This window comes from Orcinus orca, chromosome 11 (genome assembly GCF_937001465.1).
Source record: "Orcinus orca chromosome 11, mOrcOrc1.1, whole genome shotgun sequence".
Classification (NCBI taxonomy): Eukaryota; Metazoa; Chordata; class Mammalia; order Artiodactyla; family Delphinidae; genus Orcinus; species Orcinus orca.
Window position 1 is genome coordinate 42,845,815 of NC_064569.1, and position 16,646 is coordinate 42,862,460.

At 54.5% G+C, this 16,646-nt stretch overlaps 2 protein-coding genes across 18 annotated transcripts in view; one reads left to right on the forward strand and one right to left on the reverse strand.

Annotated features, from left to right (window-relative positions):
- Nucleotides 1-4,737, forward strand: part of PCBP2 (poly(rC) binding protein 2) — a 26,966-nt gene extending 22,229 nt beyond the window's left edge. For 10 of the 11 annotated variants that reach the window (XM_049694445.1, XM_049694447.1, XM_049694450.1 and 7 more), the window contains one exon: nt 54-259. In XM_049694445.1, coding sequence (XP_049550402.1) covers nt 54-90 — 37 coding nt within the window. In that variant the 3' untranslated portion in view covers nt 91-259. Of the gene's footprint in view, nt 1-53; nt 260-4,599 lie in introns of those variants that run through there. The other variant, XM_049694446.1, reaches the window with a different exon arrangement.
- On the reverse strand, nt 181-16,623 carry MAP3K12 (mitogen-activated protein kinase kinase kinase 12). Of its 7 annotated transcripts, XM_049694439.1 has the most exons (16): nt 16,176-16,372; nt 9,043-9,170; nt 7,670-7,843; nt 7,362-7,570; nt 6,575-6,758; nt 6,218-6,409; nt 5,778-5,936; nt 5,451-5,609; nt 4,605-4,713; nt 4,248-4,357; nt 4,008-4,124; nt 3,747-3,884; nt 2,927-3,551; nt 2,656-2,726; nt 2,291-2,564; nt 181-1,890 (listed from the first exon to the last, which is right to left on the reverse strand). In XM_049694439.1, exons 2-16 carry the CDS (start codon nt 9,048-9,050, stop codon nt 1,792-1,794), a joined length of 2,628 nt encoding a protein of 875 aa, XP_049550396.1. In that variant the 5' UTR covers nt 9,051-9,170; nt 16,176-16,372; the 3' UTR covers nt 181-1,791. The 7 variants fall into 7 exon arrangements, with proteins under 7 accessions (XP_049550396.1, XP_033292026.1, XP_049550395.1 ...); XM_033436135.2 differs by having other exon boundaries at nt 181-2,564; nt 16,176-16,623; XM_049694438.1 differs by having other exon boundaries at nt 7,362-7,843.
- Nucleotides 16,624-16,646: the final 23 nt, after the last annotated feature.

The window sequence follows — 16,646 nt, forward strand, 5'->3', positions numbered from 1 at the left end:
TGCTGGGCACTCAGAAAACTAACTTCGAGTTTTTTTTTGTGTGTGTGTTACAGGCTTTCCTCGGAGACGGGTGGCATGGGGAGCAGCTAGAACAATGCAGATTCATCCATAATCCCTTTCTGCTGTTCACCACCACCCATGATCCATCTGTGTAGTTTCTGAACAGTCAGCGATTCCAGGTTTTAAATAGTTTGTAAATTTTCAGTTTCTACACACTTTATCCACTCGTGATTTTTTAATTAAAGCGTTTTAATTCCTTTCTCTGTTCAGCTGTTAATGCTGAGATCCATATTTAGTTTTATAAGCTTCTCCCTGTTTTTTTTTTTTGTTTTGTTTTGTTTTTTTTTGGGGTTTTTTTTGGCTCATGAAATTTTTTTGTTTGTCATGGAAATGTAAGAGTGGAATATTAATACATTTCAGTTTAGTTCTGTAATGTCAGGAATTTTTCAAAAAAATTAAAAGATGGACTGGAGCTTTTTCTTTGTGAATAGAAACTGGATGCCACAGTGATTTCATGTGGGTTTTGTTCCTGGTGTCTTGCTGTTATTTTTGCACCTTTTATCCGTCAAAGGACACGGACCCTGCTTGGGTTTTGAATGTAAGCCTTTATTCCGTTGAAGATGTTTTCTTCTGTTTTACCACTCCCATCTTTTTCTGTAGCCCTTGAGCCTGCATTGCAGAGTGACCTTAATAGATATAGCAAGCTGGCTGTGTGCCCTTGGTCCAAAAGATGGGGGGTTATATTTTCCTAAGATTTGTCTGCAAAGTGTAAGCAAGCACTTCAACTGGGTGGGTGGGGAGGGATGCACATGCATACACATGGAAGCAGCTGAATGTGTGTCTCACTGGGGTTCAGGTTGCTGGGAATGCCTATACTCTTGTCCAGACTTAAAACTGTAGTCTCCTGTTTTTAAAAAGAATGGGTGTTTTATGGGTCCTACTAGAATCCTTTATAAAGACAGACCTGTTCCTATTTATGTAGATTTTTACAAGGTTGGGGCTGTAAGTGATGTTCAGTTTGTTAGTGAGAAAAGCATAAAAAGGAGGAAGTCACTCAGAGTCCTCAGATAACATCTGGAGCCCAAGGCTCCTACTTAGCCATGCAGGCTACCCCATTCAGTCACCAAGAAAACCCTCAACAGCTTGCCTGCATGGAGTGGTTATATTTCAAGGTTTTTTCACAGGGGTTACAATGTGACAGTCCCCACCCCAATCAGGCACCAAGATAAAAGCAGGGACTTAAAACAACACCCCAGTTCTTCAGCCTGAGCCATCACATGCTTTCACAATCTCCTGGCCTCCCCCTAGTCCCTAAGCCAGCGCTTGGGCAGAGAGATGGAGGGACAAAGAAATTACATTGCCACCTGAGAAACCTCAGAGGGGAGGACCCAGCCTTAGCCTCCCTCCTCCCAAGTGCAAAATGTGTAAACAGAGTAAACGGAAAACAAAAAAGTGCAGTCTAAATGGCTCCCTTTCCTGCTCCTCATAGTTTGGGCAGAAAGAATAGAGAGGAAACTAGGCAAGTTTGGCTTTTCTGTCGCCTCACCACTTGCTGAACGTATTGGAGTGAAGCAGGAAGGGGCCAGTTTGCCCTTACCCATATCTCTAGGGCAGTACTTGTCTTTCATTTCCACAGCTGCCAGTGTCCCTAGAGTTTATCAGGTGACTTGGTCAGGGGTCAGTCTCCCTTGAGCCAGACTTAGGCTGGGATAGCCCTGTCTTTGTTGATTATGTGGCGCATATATATTACTTATATAAATATTTCTCTATGTACAAGGATAAGAGTGGCTTTCATGGAGGGAGGGAGGCTGGGGGCCGCAAGGCTTCACCACTGTTGGCATTTTCCAGTTCAGTGCTGTCACAGTCTGAGTCCTCAGAGTTGGGAGGGCCCTGTGAAGAAGAGCAGAAAGGCAGTGATGTGCGGCTCAGCATCTCTTGGCAAATAGATTCCTTCAGGATCCTTCACTGTGGTCTTTGTAGTTGCAGGTTTAGAGGTTTTACTGTCTCCCGATTTCAGTTGCTCAGGCCATTCTCCAAGGCACCAGACTTCTAGTTTCAGGATTCCTCCCTGGCTGCAATTTATAGGTACTGTGCACGCAACCTCGCTAGGTACTCTAGATCTCCCAAATTCTACCACGTGGATATTTGCTCTTTAGTACGGGAGGAAACAGCTTCAGATAGAGTGACACAGGGGCGAAGTACCTATCTTTCTGGCCTCTGCATCTGTCTCCCCAGCAGCTCTCAAATGACTGGACATCTGCTCCCTGTCCAGTACCTGGTTGCGACTCACCTGCTCCCCTCTGAGTAGGTTGTGGTGTGGGATGGGCAAGGAGCTGGGTTCCCGGCCAGTAACCACCTCTGAGGAAGGTGGGTCCAGTGGGATTTCTGAGCCCTGGGAGCACATGTCATCAGACCGCTCATCTGGCCGCTCATCAGTGTTCGTACTGCCAACTTCAGGTGTGCCACTGGGGGAAGGCTCACTAGCTGTGCCCTCCTCCCCATCTGACGGATTCTCTGAGCTGAAGGTAGATAGCGACTGGCGCATGTTCAGGCCCTGAGACCACCTGTATGTTGGGCAGACCAGGATTATAGCTTGACTACACCTTGCAGTTCAGAAAGCAAAGAATGCCATTATCTCCTGATTGCATCACTCACCTCTGGCTTGAGGTCAGCTCTACTTCACTGTCCACCTCTCCTTCCTCTTCCTCTGATGAGATTCCACGTTTCTGCAGGAGAGATGAGCAGACTGTGGTCAAAGGGGGACGAGGTCATCAAGGACCCAGGATAAGGAAACATGGTTTTAAAGGGTTAAGTTGGGAATGGCTTAAGATCAAGAACCTAACGTGGGAGGTAAATTAAGGACTTGCACCGCACCCCATGGAGAAGAAGGAAAGGGGAAGAGCTCAGGAACCATTCCATACTTTACCTGACTTCGGGTGACAGCGGCCCTGTACAGCAGTGCAGCTGGGGTCAAGTGCTGGGACCCAGCCCGGCTTCCTCCCCGTCCCGCCGTCCCTTCCCTTCCAGTTCCCAGCAGCCCTACACCGTCACCAGGCCCTACTGGTGGAGGTGGCTCCCCTTTGGCTCCCCCTGGTGAATCCGGGCTGGTGGAGCCGGGTGCCGAGCCCTCACTTGGCGGGGTGTCACCCCGGGCTGGAGGTGGTGAGCCAGGGTCCCCAGCTCCCCCTGTAGCCCCCCGGCCCCGGGCTCCCAATGCCGCTGACAGCAGGTCGGGGGACGATGAAGACATCTTTCGGAGCAGGAGGTCATGGTGGAGCCCACGGAGGGCTGGAGGGCAGGCTTCCCAGGCTGAGGGTCCCCCTCCTAGCCCCACTGGGCTTCCTGGTCCCCCAGGTTCATGGGGTGGAACAACTGCACGAAGCCCGGGCAGGTCCCCGCAGCTGCCCTTGGCGCTGGCCTTGCGGTGACGGGTCTTGCCACGGCGACTCCGTCCTGGTGAGGGGGGGCCCTTAGCACACCCAGGAAGCCCCACCCCACTCAGGGCTGCATCTAGCTTGGGTAGCAAAGACTCAGTCTTGAGGATATCTGGCCTGGTGGGAGAGGGAAAGTGCAAGTTGGAGATTAACAAATTTATCACATGAAAGCACTCCCTAACCTCAGGCAGTACAAGGCACCTCTCTCCCACCTCAGTATCTGTCTTCCTGGCATCCTTGAGCCCTACTCCTGCCTCTCCAGCATCCCCCTTGCCATTCACAAGCGATGGCACTTGTAAACTCTGGTGCTACCTTTTGCTGTGGGGTGACAGCTTCTGTGGGACATTCCTCTTCTTGATGAGCTTCTCCATTGTGTTCCCGTGCAGGAGGCCTCGGGAAGGGTGTGACTTCAGCAGACCTGGGCACCTCCGCTCTAAAGCTTGCTCCCTCCTAAAGACAAAACACGTTAGCTGGGCGTGGGACCAGGAATGGGGGCCGAGGCTCAGTAGGATCTCCAAGTCAGGCACAGCTCCAGGAAGATGGGATTTGGTGTATGAGGGTGTGTGTGATTACCTGAGTAGCTCCCGTTCCTTCAGCTCCAGCTGCAACATGAGGGCATTAAGTTCCATGTACAGGTTGTTGGCTCTCTCCAGCTTCCGCTCATAGTGTTCCCTGATGTCCAAGGCGTGTCTGAAATGGGCAGAAGGGTCCCCGAGGTGAGCTGGCTTCACCTGGTGCCATAGTTTATCCCAGTCTCTGGGAACTGGTCTGCAGGCCCTGCTATTGGTGAAATCACCTTCCCAAAACACACACCTGAGCTCCTCCCGTCTCCGCATCACCAGCTCTTCTTCTAGGCGGTGCAGACAGGTCCCTTCTGACTTAATTTTTTCAAAATGCAGCTTTACCTCTTCACGCCATTCTGCCTGGGGGTGGAGAGAAAATTAGGGGTGAGACCTGTAGAAAGCCTTCGCAGGTGCCTGCACTGCTGCACACTGTGTGTGTTGGAGCTGACAGGAGTGGGGCACAGGATCAACCAAGACCAGGTCTCAGTCCTTCAAGAGCTAATCTGTCCATCCCCAGCCACCCTTCTTCCCAGCCTCCCCTCAAAGGACACCATTACCCCTGCAAAGAGAGGGAGCTAAGGTATTCGTTTTCCTCCCCACAGCACACCTGGGACTTAAAGTAAGTCTCCTGGGGTGTGGAGAGTACATCGGCTGAGGCGATGTCCAGATGCAGCAGGATCTGTCGGAATGATGGACGATTTCGTGGTTTGCTGTTCCTGGAGGAAATGGAGTCATGGGAGAGAAAGGAATTGCAGGGAGGTCCAGAAAGGAACTAGAGCATCCTTTCCCAAAGGGTGTCCTGGAGAATCCAACTCTACAATGATTCTGTGACAAAACTCCCTGGTCAACTATCTAGGAAATGTTACAGGCCATCTGTTAGCATATCAAAGTCCTGCAGTAAGGAAACCTATTTAATCCCATTTTCCAACTTGTTTGCCAAAACAAACCTTTTTGAGTAACTCCATTAAAAGAAACACATTTGGGGAAATGCTTAGCCAAAGATTAGAAATCTCCCACCTTCCTCCATGGTCTAGGTTCCAAACAAGGGTCCAGGGCCTCCCGCGTTCTATGACAGTCGATACTTGAGGCTCAACCAGCCATGCTCAGCGGCTGTGCTGGTCCTTCACAGGCACTTCATAGACACCCTCTATATCAGATACTGTTGTCCCCATTTTGCAGATAAGGAAACAGGTTCAGAGGGAACACTGCTTGCCCAAGGTCACACACAGTTTGTGCGCCCCTGCAGACTATTGGTCAGCCCAATTTCTCTCCGTTCTTTATCCTAGTCCACTTGATACACACTCTGAGTCCTGGGGTCTTTCTTGGAGAGCCATATTTGGGAGCTCTGTCCCCCTTTCCCTGTTCAGGATTCTGGGCCTGGATGCCCGGGTCCTGGGTGCTGGCTAACCGTCAGCCACCTCCCTTGCTTCCAGCTTGGCCAGGTGGTCCTTACCAGCACTGACGAAGCAGGATTTTGAAGCCGTCTGGGCAGCTGGAGGGCACAGGCAGATGGAGACTGTTGCTTCCCACACCCCAGATGATGGCTGAGGAATCTACATCTTTGTAGGGGATCTCACCAGTCAGCAGTTCCCACAGCACCACACCAAAGGACCTAGGGATAAGAGAGGACGTCACTTGGGGGGGTCTTCCTCCAGAGGCCCTGCAGGTTACCGCAGGCTTGTCTCACTTCTCACTTGTACTCAGGCCCTGGAAGAACCCCCAACCCTGCCAGCTCTCATGCTGGCCGCCTGCTATTCTCAGTTCTCAGCCTGGCCCTCACCAGATGTCGACCTTCTCAGACACGGGCTCGTTGCGGATCACTTCAGGGGCCATCCAGGCTACTGTCCCTGCAAAGGACATCTTGGTGCTCTTGTCACTCAGCTCCTTGGAAGTGCCAAAATCGGAGATCTTCACCACATCGTCGTACGTGATGAGCATGCTGGTAAAGAGTGTAGTCAGCTGGGGCCCGGGCCCCTCCACGCACCTCGTCTAGCTGCAGCAACTCTACCTTTCTGTTTGAAGTCATCTGGGACACCCAGAAACGGGGGGGCTTACCACAGCCCTCTTGAGATAGGGCTATCACTTGGGAGGGGTTTCTGAGATGGCCACATGGACTTTAGGACAGGGTCTGAAAGCAGGGAGATGGCCACACTGACCTGGGTGGGGACACCTACAGGAGACCGTGCACAGTAGCTTCTCCCTGCTCGCTTGCTTACTCACTTGGGGGACTTGAGGTCTCGGTGGATAATCTTGTGCAGGTGCAGGTAGTTCATGCCGCCGGCAATGCCCATGGACCAGTCAACCAGCAAGGAGGGGGTGACAGGGCGGCCAGCCCGCAGCACCTCATACAGCTGGCCCTGAGCGCAGAACTCCATAAGGATGCAGTAGCAGGGAGCCTGGGTACACACACCCCTGGGAGCCAAACACAGTGGCATGAAGGGCTCAGCCAGCCCAGCATCCACTTGGTTCACACCTGGCACCCCCATTCCCACCCACGCCATTCTGGCACCCGCTGCAGGAAGGGTGCGGTAGATCCCTGCCCTCAAAAGAGAACCCCGGCCCCGCCCCAGACCTTACTTGAAGGTGATGATGTTAGGGTGCTTCAGCTTTCGCAGGTGCTTGATGTCAGTCTCCTTCAGGTCCCGTACCTTCTTCACAGCCACCTCCTCCCCATGGAAGCGCCCCAGGAAGACGGCGCCCTGGGCCCCTGAGCCCACCCACTGCAGGTCCAGGATTTCCTCAAAGGGGACCTCCCAAAGGTCTGTGGACAGGAGGCACAGTGCCACAGGCTCAGAGAGCCACACCTGGGGCCTTGGGGTGGTCAGGCTCAGGGAAAAGCATTGGGTTGGCTGAGATGACTCAAGGAGGGTGAGGCAGAAAAGTAGCTAAAATGGGCTGAGAAGATGAGGGGACAGGAAGGAAATGAAGGGGTGGTCTAAAAAGAAACTGGGGGGACTTCCCTGGTGTCATGGTGGTTAAGAATCTGCCTGCCAATGCAGGGGACACAGTTCAAGCCCCGGTTCGGGAAGATCCTACATGCTGCGGAGCAACTAAGCCCGTGCACCACAACTACTGAAGCCCACGTGCCTAGAGCCCGTGCTCCGCAACGAGAAGCCACCGCAACGAGAAGCCCGCTCGCCGCAACTAGAGAAAGCCCGCGCACAGCAACGAAGACCCAACGCAGCCCAAAATAAATTAATAAATTAAAAAAAAAAAAAAAACTGGGGAGTCAGTGGCTGATGGACAAATAAGGGGCTGGGCTCTGGGGAGAGAAAAGGATCATCAGGCAACTTAGGTGGGGCTGTCCAAACGGATGTCAGGCTCAGGGAGATGGGGAGAGGGTCTCCTCGAGGACACGGCCTACCTTCCTGCTGCTGCTTGTGCTCCGTGGAATAGGCCTTCCCAATCATGGTCCAAACAGGGCGCAGGCAGCCGAAGAGGCCTTCCAGGAAGCCGCTGCCGCTCTGGCACTGTAGTCGCACCTCATCTGCTCGAACTCTGGACGCCCGACTCTCAGGGGACCCAGTGGCTCCCCCTGGGCCCCCAGCATCCTGCTCGTGCAGCTGCAGGACACTGTTGGCAAAAGGCTCAGGGGGCGGCTCTCCACCTGGGGAGGGGCTGGGCCCGCCCCCGCCCTGCCCCCCGAGCGGCACTACATCTCGGAGTACACACTGGGTAGGCGTCAGGTCCTTCTCGGGGGTGCAGTCGGAAGTGTCTGGGTCCAGCTTGCGCATGGACGCCTCGCTTAGGGTGGACACGAAACCCCCAAAGGAAGGGGAGGGTGTGCGGGTCTCATGGAGGCAGGCCATGGCCTCTGGGCCCCGGTGTAGTGGTGAGCGGTGGGCCCTGTGGGAAAAAGGAGGACGGGCCGTCAAAGCCGCAGGTGCCCCAGCTCAGGAGGCTCGCCCTAGAGGCAGAGGTGTGGGGTGGGGAGCTGGGCTCACAAGAGCCTCCTGGAAGTAACACTTGAACCTCACCCTCAGGTTCCTATCCCCCTCCAAGCTTCCCCTGGGATCCATCTTGGGAAACATAAGCTTCCTCTCAAGCATCTATTAGTGACACAAGTCTTCCTTAGGTATACAGGCAACATACCTAAGTACCATTCTCAGGTAAATACAGGTAACAGCCCTGCTCAGGTACATACTGGTAAGGTACGTCCCAAACCCAAGTAAGGTAATAGACTAGTTCCCTTCTCCCTGAAAGATTACTGTAATTTACCTCTGGAGCACATATTTCTTTCATTTGAGGCTCACATGCACACACGTGTCATATAAGGGTCCTTCGGATATACACATTTTGAGTCTCAAACTTAGGCACACAACAGTAACACTCTCACGCCTCCCTCACATTGAAGCACACACAGGTGACACTGCTAGGACTCGGCGCCGCTCAGGCACTCTCACATGACATTCCGGGGCCTCACACTCATGTACTTGAGACATGACTCTGCTGAGACTCTTATCCTAAGGCATATTCAGGGCTCACATCTGAGTCTCCCTCTCGGGTGCGCACACGTACACACCTGGGCCTCTCCGAGGTAAGTGACGGCTGTAACCAATGAGCTCCATTATCTGCCCAGCACAGACGAGGGAAAAAGGCAGAACCGTCCAAGGAGGATGCAGAAACTGTCAGGACAAGCTGTAGCCTAGTGCTTCACCCCCCTTAGCCCTCCCATCAGTCCCACTGCTCCCCCAGGGTTCAGTTAGAGAAGGCCCTGTTTCCTTTCCTCTTTCTCCATCGCCCTCTCCTGCACTCCCCAAACCAAGATCCAGCTTTCCAAACAATAGAGATTTGTCCCAGTTCATAGCTGGGTGCTATCTATAAAGCAGCTATTACAAAATCTGAATCCTAGCTTTGCCTCTGTCGCTTACTGTCTGCGTGACCTCAGGCAAGCTGTAGTTGAGCCTCCATTTCTCCAACTGTACAAAGGGATGAACTAGCTATCACTCAGGCACAGCGAATTCTTCAACCTATACCAATCTTGTCCCAAGCCTGACACCAGAAGTCATCTGGTCTCCCATTTCCCTCCACATCTAGTCAGTTACCAGATCATCCTGAGGTGTAGGGATTCTTGAGGCCAGCAGTCCTCTCTAACTATTCAGCATAGTAGGGTCCCTCCTTAACCACCTGCATCGGAGCCTCTGAATCACGACTGGAGAGGGGTGGCAGGAATCTACAATAAAAAGGGCTCACTGGGTGGGGATGCACCTCTGATGGTCTCAGCTCTTGTAACTCTTGATTTCCAGGCCTCTCAAAGACCTTTTCAGTGGGCAGGTGTGGGGTTTGCCTGGGTGAGTGTTTAACAAGCACCCCAGTTGATTCTTATTATGCCTGGCACATTCGAAAAGCCCTGACCCAGTGCCTTTCTAGTCTCTCTTCTCTAGTTCCATGTTACTGCCTTAATTCAGGCCTCATTAGCTGTGTCACCTGGCCCAGGACAACTGCCCCTTAAATGGTCTCCAAGTTCTTCTAAGGCTCCCCCCACCCCATTCTCCACCTAGCCTTTAGAAGGATCTTTCTAAAGCACAAATTGGCCAGCACCCCTCTTCTTCAACCCCTCTAGTAGCCCCCACTTGGTCCTGCAGCCTCACCTCCATGCTCTTGGCCCCTCCCCAGCCTCGTCTCCCACTGCTGTTGGTACCCAGGCCATAATGGACAGAGCCTGTTACCAAGCTACATCAGGCGTTTGGGCCAGGGCACCTAATGAGAATGCTAACACTTATGGAAACCTTACCATGTATGTTAGCCTCTGTTATAGGTGCATTAGCTTATTAAATCCTAAAAACTCTAAGTTAGGCATCCTTACACCCATTTGACAGAGGTAGCAGAGGTCTTAAATAACCTGCCCAAGGTGCTGTTAGCTAGGAAGAGGTTCAAGCTCTGTGCTCAGCCTGGAAGGCGCTTCTCAAGCCCCATCTGTTGTTTTCCAAGTCTCACTTCATCCTGGAAGTCTTCTTCCCTGTCCCCGCTGCTCTGAGTTACTGTCCCTTCTGGGCTGGCACAGCCCCCTGTGCTTCCTCCATCATGGCTCCCATTATCCTGGAGACAAAGTGCGGTCGAGGGGGCGTCCGGCTCCTCCGAGAGCCTGTACTCCTGAGAGTGACGATGTCGCACGGGATCCCAAGGCTTCGAACAGCACCCGGCGAGCAGGAAGGTGTCCAGTAAGTCCACTGCCCTACACACCCCAGAGGATCGTCCTATGGGCCAGACGTACACTACGCGTGCATTAGCTCCCTCACTCCTCAGAACCACCCAGGGAAGGAGGTATTATCATTGGTCCCTTTATATTCTTGAGAAAACTGAGGCTCAGAAAGCTGAAATCCCAGCCTCCGAATCCCCAACATATCCCGCGAGATAACGGCGGCTTCAAGAGGTGAGATGCACGTAGTAAGGCAAATGACAGGCCAAGCAACGTGCCAATTCGCCGGAGAACGTCCGCGGGAGGACCCGAGGGCTTTCGCCTGCGCCCCTCACGCTGGGCGTCCCTTCCGGACCACTGAGAACGAAGGCCGGGGCTCCCGGCGCTCCGCCCGGGTGGGCCTGCAGGGAGGGCTAGCGGGACTGGGGCGCTCCGGCTGCTAGAAGCCAGAGTGAGGGCCGTTCGAAGCGGAGAGGAAGGGGTTACGGCCCCAGCGCCCCCTCCCGCTTCCCGACCTCCTTCCCGGCCGTCACGTGGCTTGGGGCTGGGGGCGGGGGCCCGGCGGCAGGAGGAGGGGGTCCGGGCGGGGAAGGGGAGGGGACGCAGCGGGTTGGGGGAAGCGCTGGGCGCTGCGGCGTAACCATGACGACTGGGCCCGAGGCGGCGCGTGAAGTCACCGGGACAAGATTAGCCCGGAGTCACGTGAGCGGCGATCGCGGGGGTGGGGCCCCGCCCCTGACCCGGGCTGGCCCACGTGCTGGTTGCGGGCTGTCAGGCGGGGACCTCGGACCCCACCGGCTGACCGCCTCTGCGTCCCCTCCTCCCCATGCCGACCCCCGTCCCCGCGTGCATTGGAGGGAGAGCCGGTGGTGGTGAAGAGAGGGGACTTGGGTTGACTCTGGGGGTGCGGTGCCACAGAGAAAGCAGGAAATGGTGAGACAGGGAGACTGGACACGCGAAAGGGCGACAGGCACGGCCAGAGAAGGAGGGCCTACCTAGTTGAGAGAAAGACCGAACAGCGTAAAGCACAGGGAGAGACACTCCTAAGAAGGATGGACCGAAAAACTGATTTTGAAAAGCAGAGGACACTGAGAAAAAGGAGCTGAAAGGGGATTGAAAAACAGATCATCTGTGCCCTCCCCGATTCATTTCCTATTTAGAAGCTGAGCTCTGAGTAGGCACAACACCTGGCTTTTTAAAGGAATTTTTCAGCCTTCACCTGGTGTTTGGCAACCTGGAGCCTTAGGCATAGAGAGGGTGACACGCTCTGAGACACTTGCAGCCAAGCCTCCCTCCAGTTCCCCTGGCCTCCCCAGGGGCCCCTCCAGTATCCAGGGCCAGCAGCTGGGGAGAGGGAGAGAAGCCATTTCACCTGTTTGTCATTTCGGGCAGTGGAAGTAGCTGAAGAAATAGGAGATGGGACCTAAGGAAAGGGAGGGAACCCAGCCACGCTCAGTCCACCCCTCCCTGTTCTCAGGCTAATGACAGCTCTTCCAGATTGACCTGAAGGACTGTGTGTGTGTATTGGGGGTGGGCGGGTGGGGGTGGAGCTGAGGCCCCAGGAGATTATAGTAAACTGGAGATTCCTCTCTCCCAACACACACTCTCTCTCTGTGTCCTTTATCTCTGACCTGCCAGCTGTGTCCCACTGCCCCCCACCTGGGCCTTGGCGCCAGGGCTTTGCGGCGGGGGGAGGGGATATCATGGCTAGGAACCCCTGCCCCAGACATTTGGTCACCCTGGGGGAGGGATGTCTCCCTGGCCATCAATTATGCAGAGCATGGGGGAAGGGCAGGGATGTGACAGGAGGGGCTGGATATCTCTGTCAGTCATTCTGTCAACCATATTTACCAAAAGGTCACTGTGCAGAACTCGGCTCCAGATTGGGTGAGGGGAGAGAGCGGTCCCTAAACTATGCATCTTCCAGGGGAAGCCGCTCTTTGGACACCCCAGGAAGCCCCAATTCAGGTTCAGCTACCAGGTTCTCTGTTTGCTGGTGGTTCCCTCCAGGTGGCTGTAGGGGTGGAGTGTGGGCAGGGAGTACCCCACACCCCTTTCATTCCTCCTCCCAGGTTCTCCTGCCTGAGATGCTGGAGGCCTGTGGCAAAGCAACCCCATTACATCGTTTCTCACTCCTGTTCTAACAGCAGTATCTCAATGCCAAGCTGCTTGTCTGGCTGTCTTGGGGGCTCAGTTGAGAGGCCAGGCCATCTGTCTAAGTCTTGGGCTCTCACACTGAGCACTCGCCACTGTCTTGGACCCTATTTTGTACTCAGGAAAGGAAGATTCCCCTTCTCTCCTGACTGGGGGTGGAGGGGATGTCTTCACACAGAAAGGAGACCCAAGACTTGGGAATGGTAGTTCCACCAATCCAGGCTTTGAGATACTGAGAGAGTAAAGGACTCTAACCCCTCCTGGCCCAGGCTCCCGGCCAATGGCTGCAGCTTGTTTTTGTTTTGCTTTTTACAGGATCCATGGTCCTGGCCCCAGGGTTGTTCTCAGATGGAAAGAACTACAGCTTTTCTGTTACGCCCTCATAAGGGGGGAATGCCTTCCCCTGAGAGCCTGGGCAAAACTGGAGATCACCCCTAACTCCAGGCCCCCAGCCTCACACAGGTCCAGCCCTGAGAACCCTAGCTGCCACCCCTCTTCCTCCAGTAGTGTGGGCAGTGAAGGGGCTGGGAGAGAGGGGCGCAGTACTGTTTAGGAAAAAAGAACCAGCTTTGGATTTGGAGAGATCAGAACTAAAACCTCATATTGCCGTGAATTAGTTCAAGGAACGTAATCCCTCCGAGACTCCCAACCCTACCTTATGGGATGGTGAGGGTTAAGTAAGATGATGTGGGGAATGCCATGAGCACAGTGCCGGGGCTCCGGCTTTGTCTTTCTGGTTGGCTGGACACCAGGTCTTTCTCTGTGGATTCTGGAGAGGCCATCTCTTCTGTCTGACCAGAAGGGAGACCAGAACCTTCTACTTCCCCAGGACAAATCTTGATTTCATGTCCCAGGGGAACCAGGTCACAATGGCAGCGGTGTGCTAGAGGCCCCCGTCCTTCCTTCGCAAATCCTTATATCCCACCTCCTCTGGACTGAAGGGGAAGGCCTAATTCCCTGTACCCCGTCCTCACCCCCTGGCCATCGTGGCCCAGGATCACCCCGCAGCCCTACCCGTTAAGGTTTGAGGGGAAGGCGAGGGTAGGAGCAAGGTATGATGGGTCACAGGGGTCCCTGATACTTAGGACCTCAGGTGCACCTGGAAGAAGTTCAGCGTATTTTAACAAATTGTTCCTGAGCCGGATGTGCATTTAAAAAGATCTGGAAGGGGCTTCCCTGGTGGCGCAGTGGTTGAGAGTCCGCCTGCCGATGCAGGGGACACAGGTTCGTGCCCCGGTCTGGGAGGATCCCACATGCCGCGGAGCGGCTGCGCCCGTGGGCCATGGCCGCTGAGCCTGCGCGTCCGGAGCCTGTGCTCTGCAACGGGAGAGGCCACAACAGTGAGAGCCCCGTGTAACGCCAAAAAAAAAAAAAAAAAAAAAAAGATCTGGAAGGATAGAAACCAATGTGTAACCATTTCTAAGTAGGTGGAATTGTGGGTATTTTTATTAAGAAATTAAAAAATCTATTTTAAACTGAAAAAGAAGAAATGAAAATTACAGAGTGCCTATATCCATTCCTGTCACCTAGCCTTGGACAGTGAGCTAGGGAGGGAGGGTGGATGGCCTGAGAAGCAGAGAGGCTTTGCTTGAGGTCCTGTCTCTGCTCCTGAGCAGCTGGGCGACCTGGAGTATGAGACTTCTTAACAAACCCCAGTTTCTTCATCTCTAAATGGGGACAGTGGTCACTAGTTCACACAGTGGCAATGCAGGATATTATGTGGGTAATAGCATAGGCTCTGGATCAGATACACCTGGGTTCAAATCCTAAACTCTTTTGCCACATACTGATTTTTTGATTTTGAACAGATTCCTTAACTTCTTTACGTTTCAGTTTCCTCATCCCTAAAATAGAAATGATGATTATTCTACCTCTCAGTATTGTTATAAGCAGTATTGAGATACTCCACATAAAGTTCCTGGCCTGGTACCTGGCACACAGGAAGCTCCCTATAAACATTAGCACATGGAAAGCGCCTAACAAGCAGTAGTAGATTTTTATAAACGTGTGTCCCTCCCCTTCTTTCCGTTGTCTCCGCAAAGCAAGAGGCAGCAGAGATGGTATAGGTGGAAAGGGAGCTGGATAAACACAAGGGATAAAAAGGAGAGTGAAGAAAGAAGGAACCAAAGGAAAAGGGCTCTATCCTGGAGGATCCTTCTTCTCCTGTGGAATAGCGCGCCCCTGCCGCCTCGTCACCCTTCCCCAACACAGCTGCCCCTAGTTCTCCCGGGAGCAAAGGAAGCAGACAGACTAGTGTCTGTAGCCAGCCCATCAGTGAAGCCCCCGTGTACCCTGCTGGCGTCATCTCCACATTCTCCTTGTTCTGCCTCGACGGGGACTCCTGAAGGGGTTGATTCCCTAATCCCTTCTTTCTCCCAGACCAGCAGGGCTAGGTGGGACTGCACGTGATGAGCCATTGGGCGAGTCCAGGCTGGTGGGTGGAAGAATTTAGGGTCCTCTTCCTGGCAGAGCCAGAGCAGCACATCACCTCAGGGGGAAGGACCCAGAAACAGCAGTTTTTAGAGGGGTTTTGCCATCCTTAGCCGTAAGGACAACCAGAAAGTCCTGAGCCACTTCCTTAGGTAAACTTCTTGCCTCCCCTGCCCATACTTGGGTTGAGTTAGGGGAAGGATATTTAGTGGTTCGTTTTCACATGTGCTGGGGTTACTGTATCACACCATTGGTCTTCCAAGCATTGCCTCAGGCCCCACAGTGAGTGAGTAGATGGGTGGCAGGCTGGAGAGGGCAGAAGTTTTTTCCACCCTTAAGTGTGAGATAGGAGGGAGCAGAGGCCCTAAAGCTCAGAGGAACTTCAGTGCCTGGACGGGAAGACGCAGGGCATACGCAGGCCCTTTCCTTCCTGAATCCCTCCTACTTGTCTTCCCTAGACATGACCCTCTGGCTGAAAGATCAGAGCTCCCAGAGCCATGGAGTCCATTCTGTGAGTTGGAAGGGAAATTGTGTTGAGGGAGGCACTGACTGTGGCTTGAGATGATTCTCTGTTGGACCTCGTGTGCACCCCTTCCTGGTTGAGGGCTGCTGACCCACTCTCCTCCCAAGAGGGAGCGGGTGAAGGAGCTAAAAGGTGGGACTCTTCCCTCAATTCTAAGGGATACCCCACTATTTCCTTCCACTGTCTATAGAGCCTCTGACCCTTTCTCTTCCCTCCCCTTAGCCACGGCCATGGTTATAGGAGTTTTAACTCTGTGGAAAGGATTCCTGCTTATTTCTAAGCCAAGGAGTTTGAGGAGTGTGTAGGGAAAAGGGAAGAGGTTCATGAAAGGCCTGGGCTGGGGAAGTGGGTTAGGGGAGCCAGAGGCGATGGAGAGACTGAGGAGGGAGAAAGCCACGTAAGAACGGGGCAGGGGAGAATGACCATCACCTGGGCATCCAGGAACAGGTGCTCTTGCCTATAATCCTCAGGTGCAGCCTGCTAAGTGTGTGTGTGTAGGGGGAGGGGGGTGAGGGGCACATGAGGCCTTGTCCTTCCTTTCCTGCCCTGAGGGGGCCCAAACTCTTCCTCCTCCTTCCCTCTCCCCCCTCCTGAGGGTGAGTGGGAGGAGAGGAGGATGTTCCCTTGCCCCCTGTCCTTTACGTCCGTCCCCCAATCGTGCCCCCACCCCCACCCCACACACTCCTTTCCAGCTCTGGAGGCCCTTCGCCTCCAAGCTGGCCGCGGCGTCCCTCCGCTCGGTTCCCCTCCTTCCCATCCCCACAGGCGTCGGGTCCAGGTCCCCAGTTCCTCCATCCCCACGGTCTCAGCATCCCCGCGCCACCCTCGCCGCACCCCGCCACATCTACCTCCCGACCCTCCCTCGGCACCCGGACCCCAGGACCCAGACCCACCCCTGCCCCCGACCCTCCACAACTCGGCCCGGCTCTCACCTCGGGGGCTCCGCGGCCGCAGCACAAAAGGCGGCGCTGCTGCAGCTCGGCTCCGGATGCTGCTCCCGCCTCCTCCTCCTTCTCCTCCTCCTTCCCTCCTCCCCCCGCTGCCCTCGACCGGACCAGGGGCGCTGTCACAGGCGATGCTCGTACGGTGTCCGGGTGCACGGGTGTCAGTCCCAGCTTTCTCCCCCCACCCCCCGACCCCAAGCCCCGTCCTCACTCGGCTTGAACTCCCGCTCCTTCCAAGGCCCCCGCCCCGGGCCCCCCGGGACGGACACGCCCTGAACGGGGGATGCTGCGCTGGAGCCGCGGCCTCTTAAAGGAGCCTGCTGCTGCCATCAGGCACGTTCCAGGATCGTCCCTGGTCGTCCGGGCCCCGCACCTCCCTGCTGGCGGGGACCTGGAGCGATCCCACCCCCGGCCTTAAGCCGACTCTGTAGGAGCCCACTATGCTGGTCTTATAAGCTC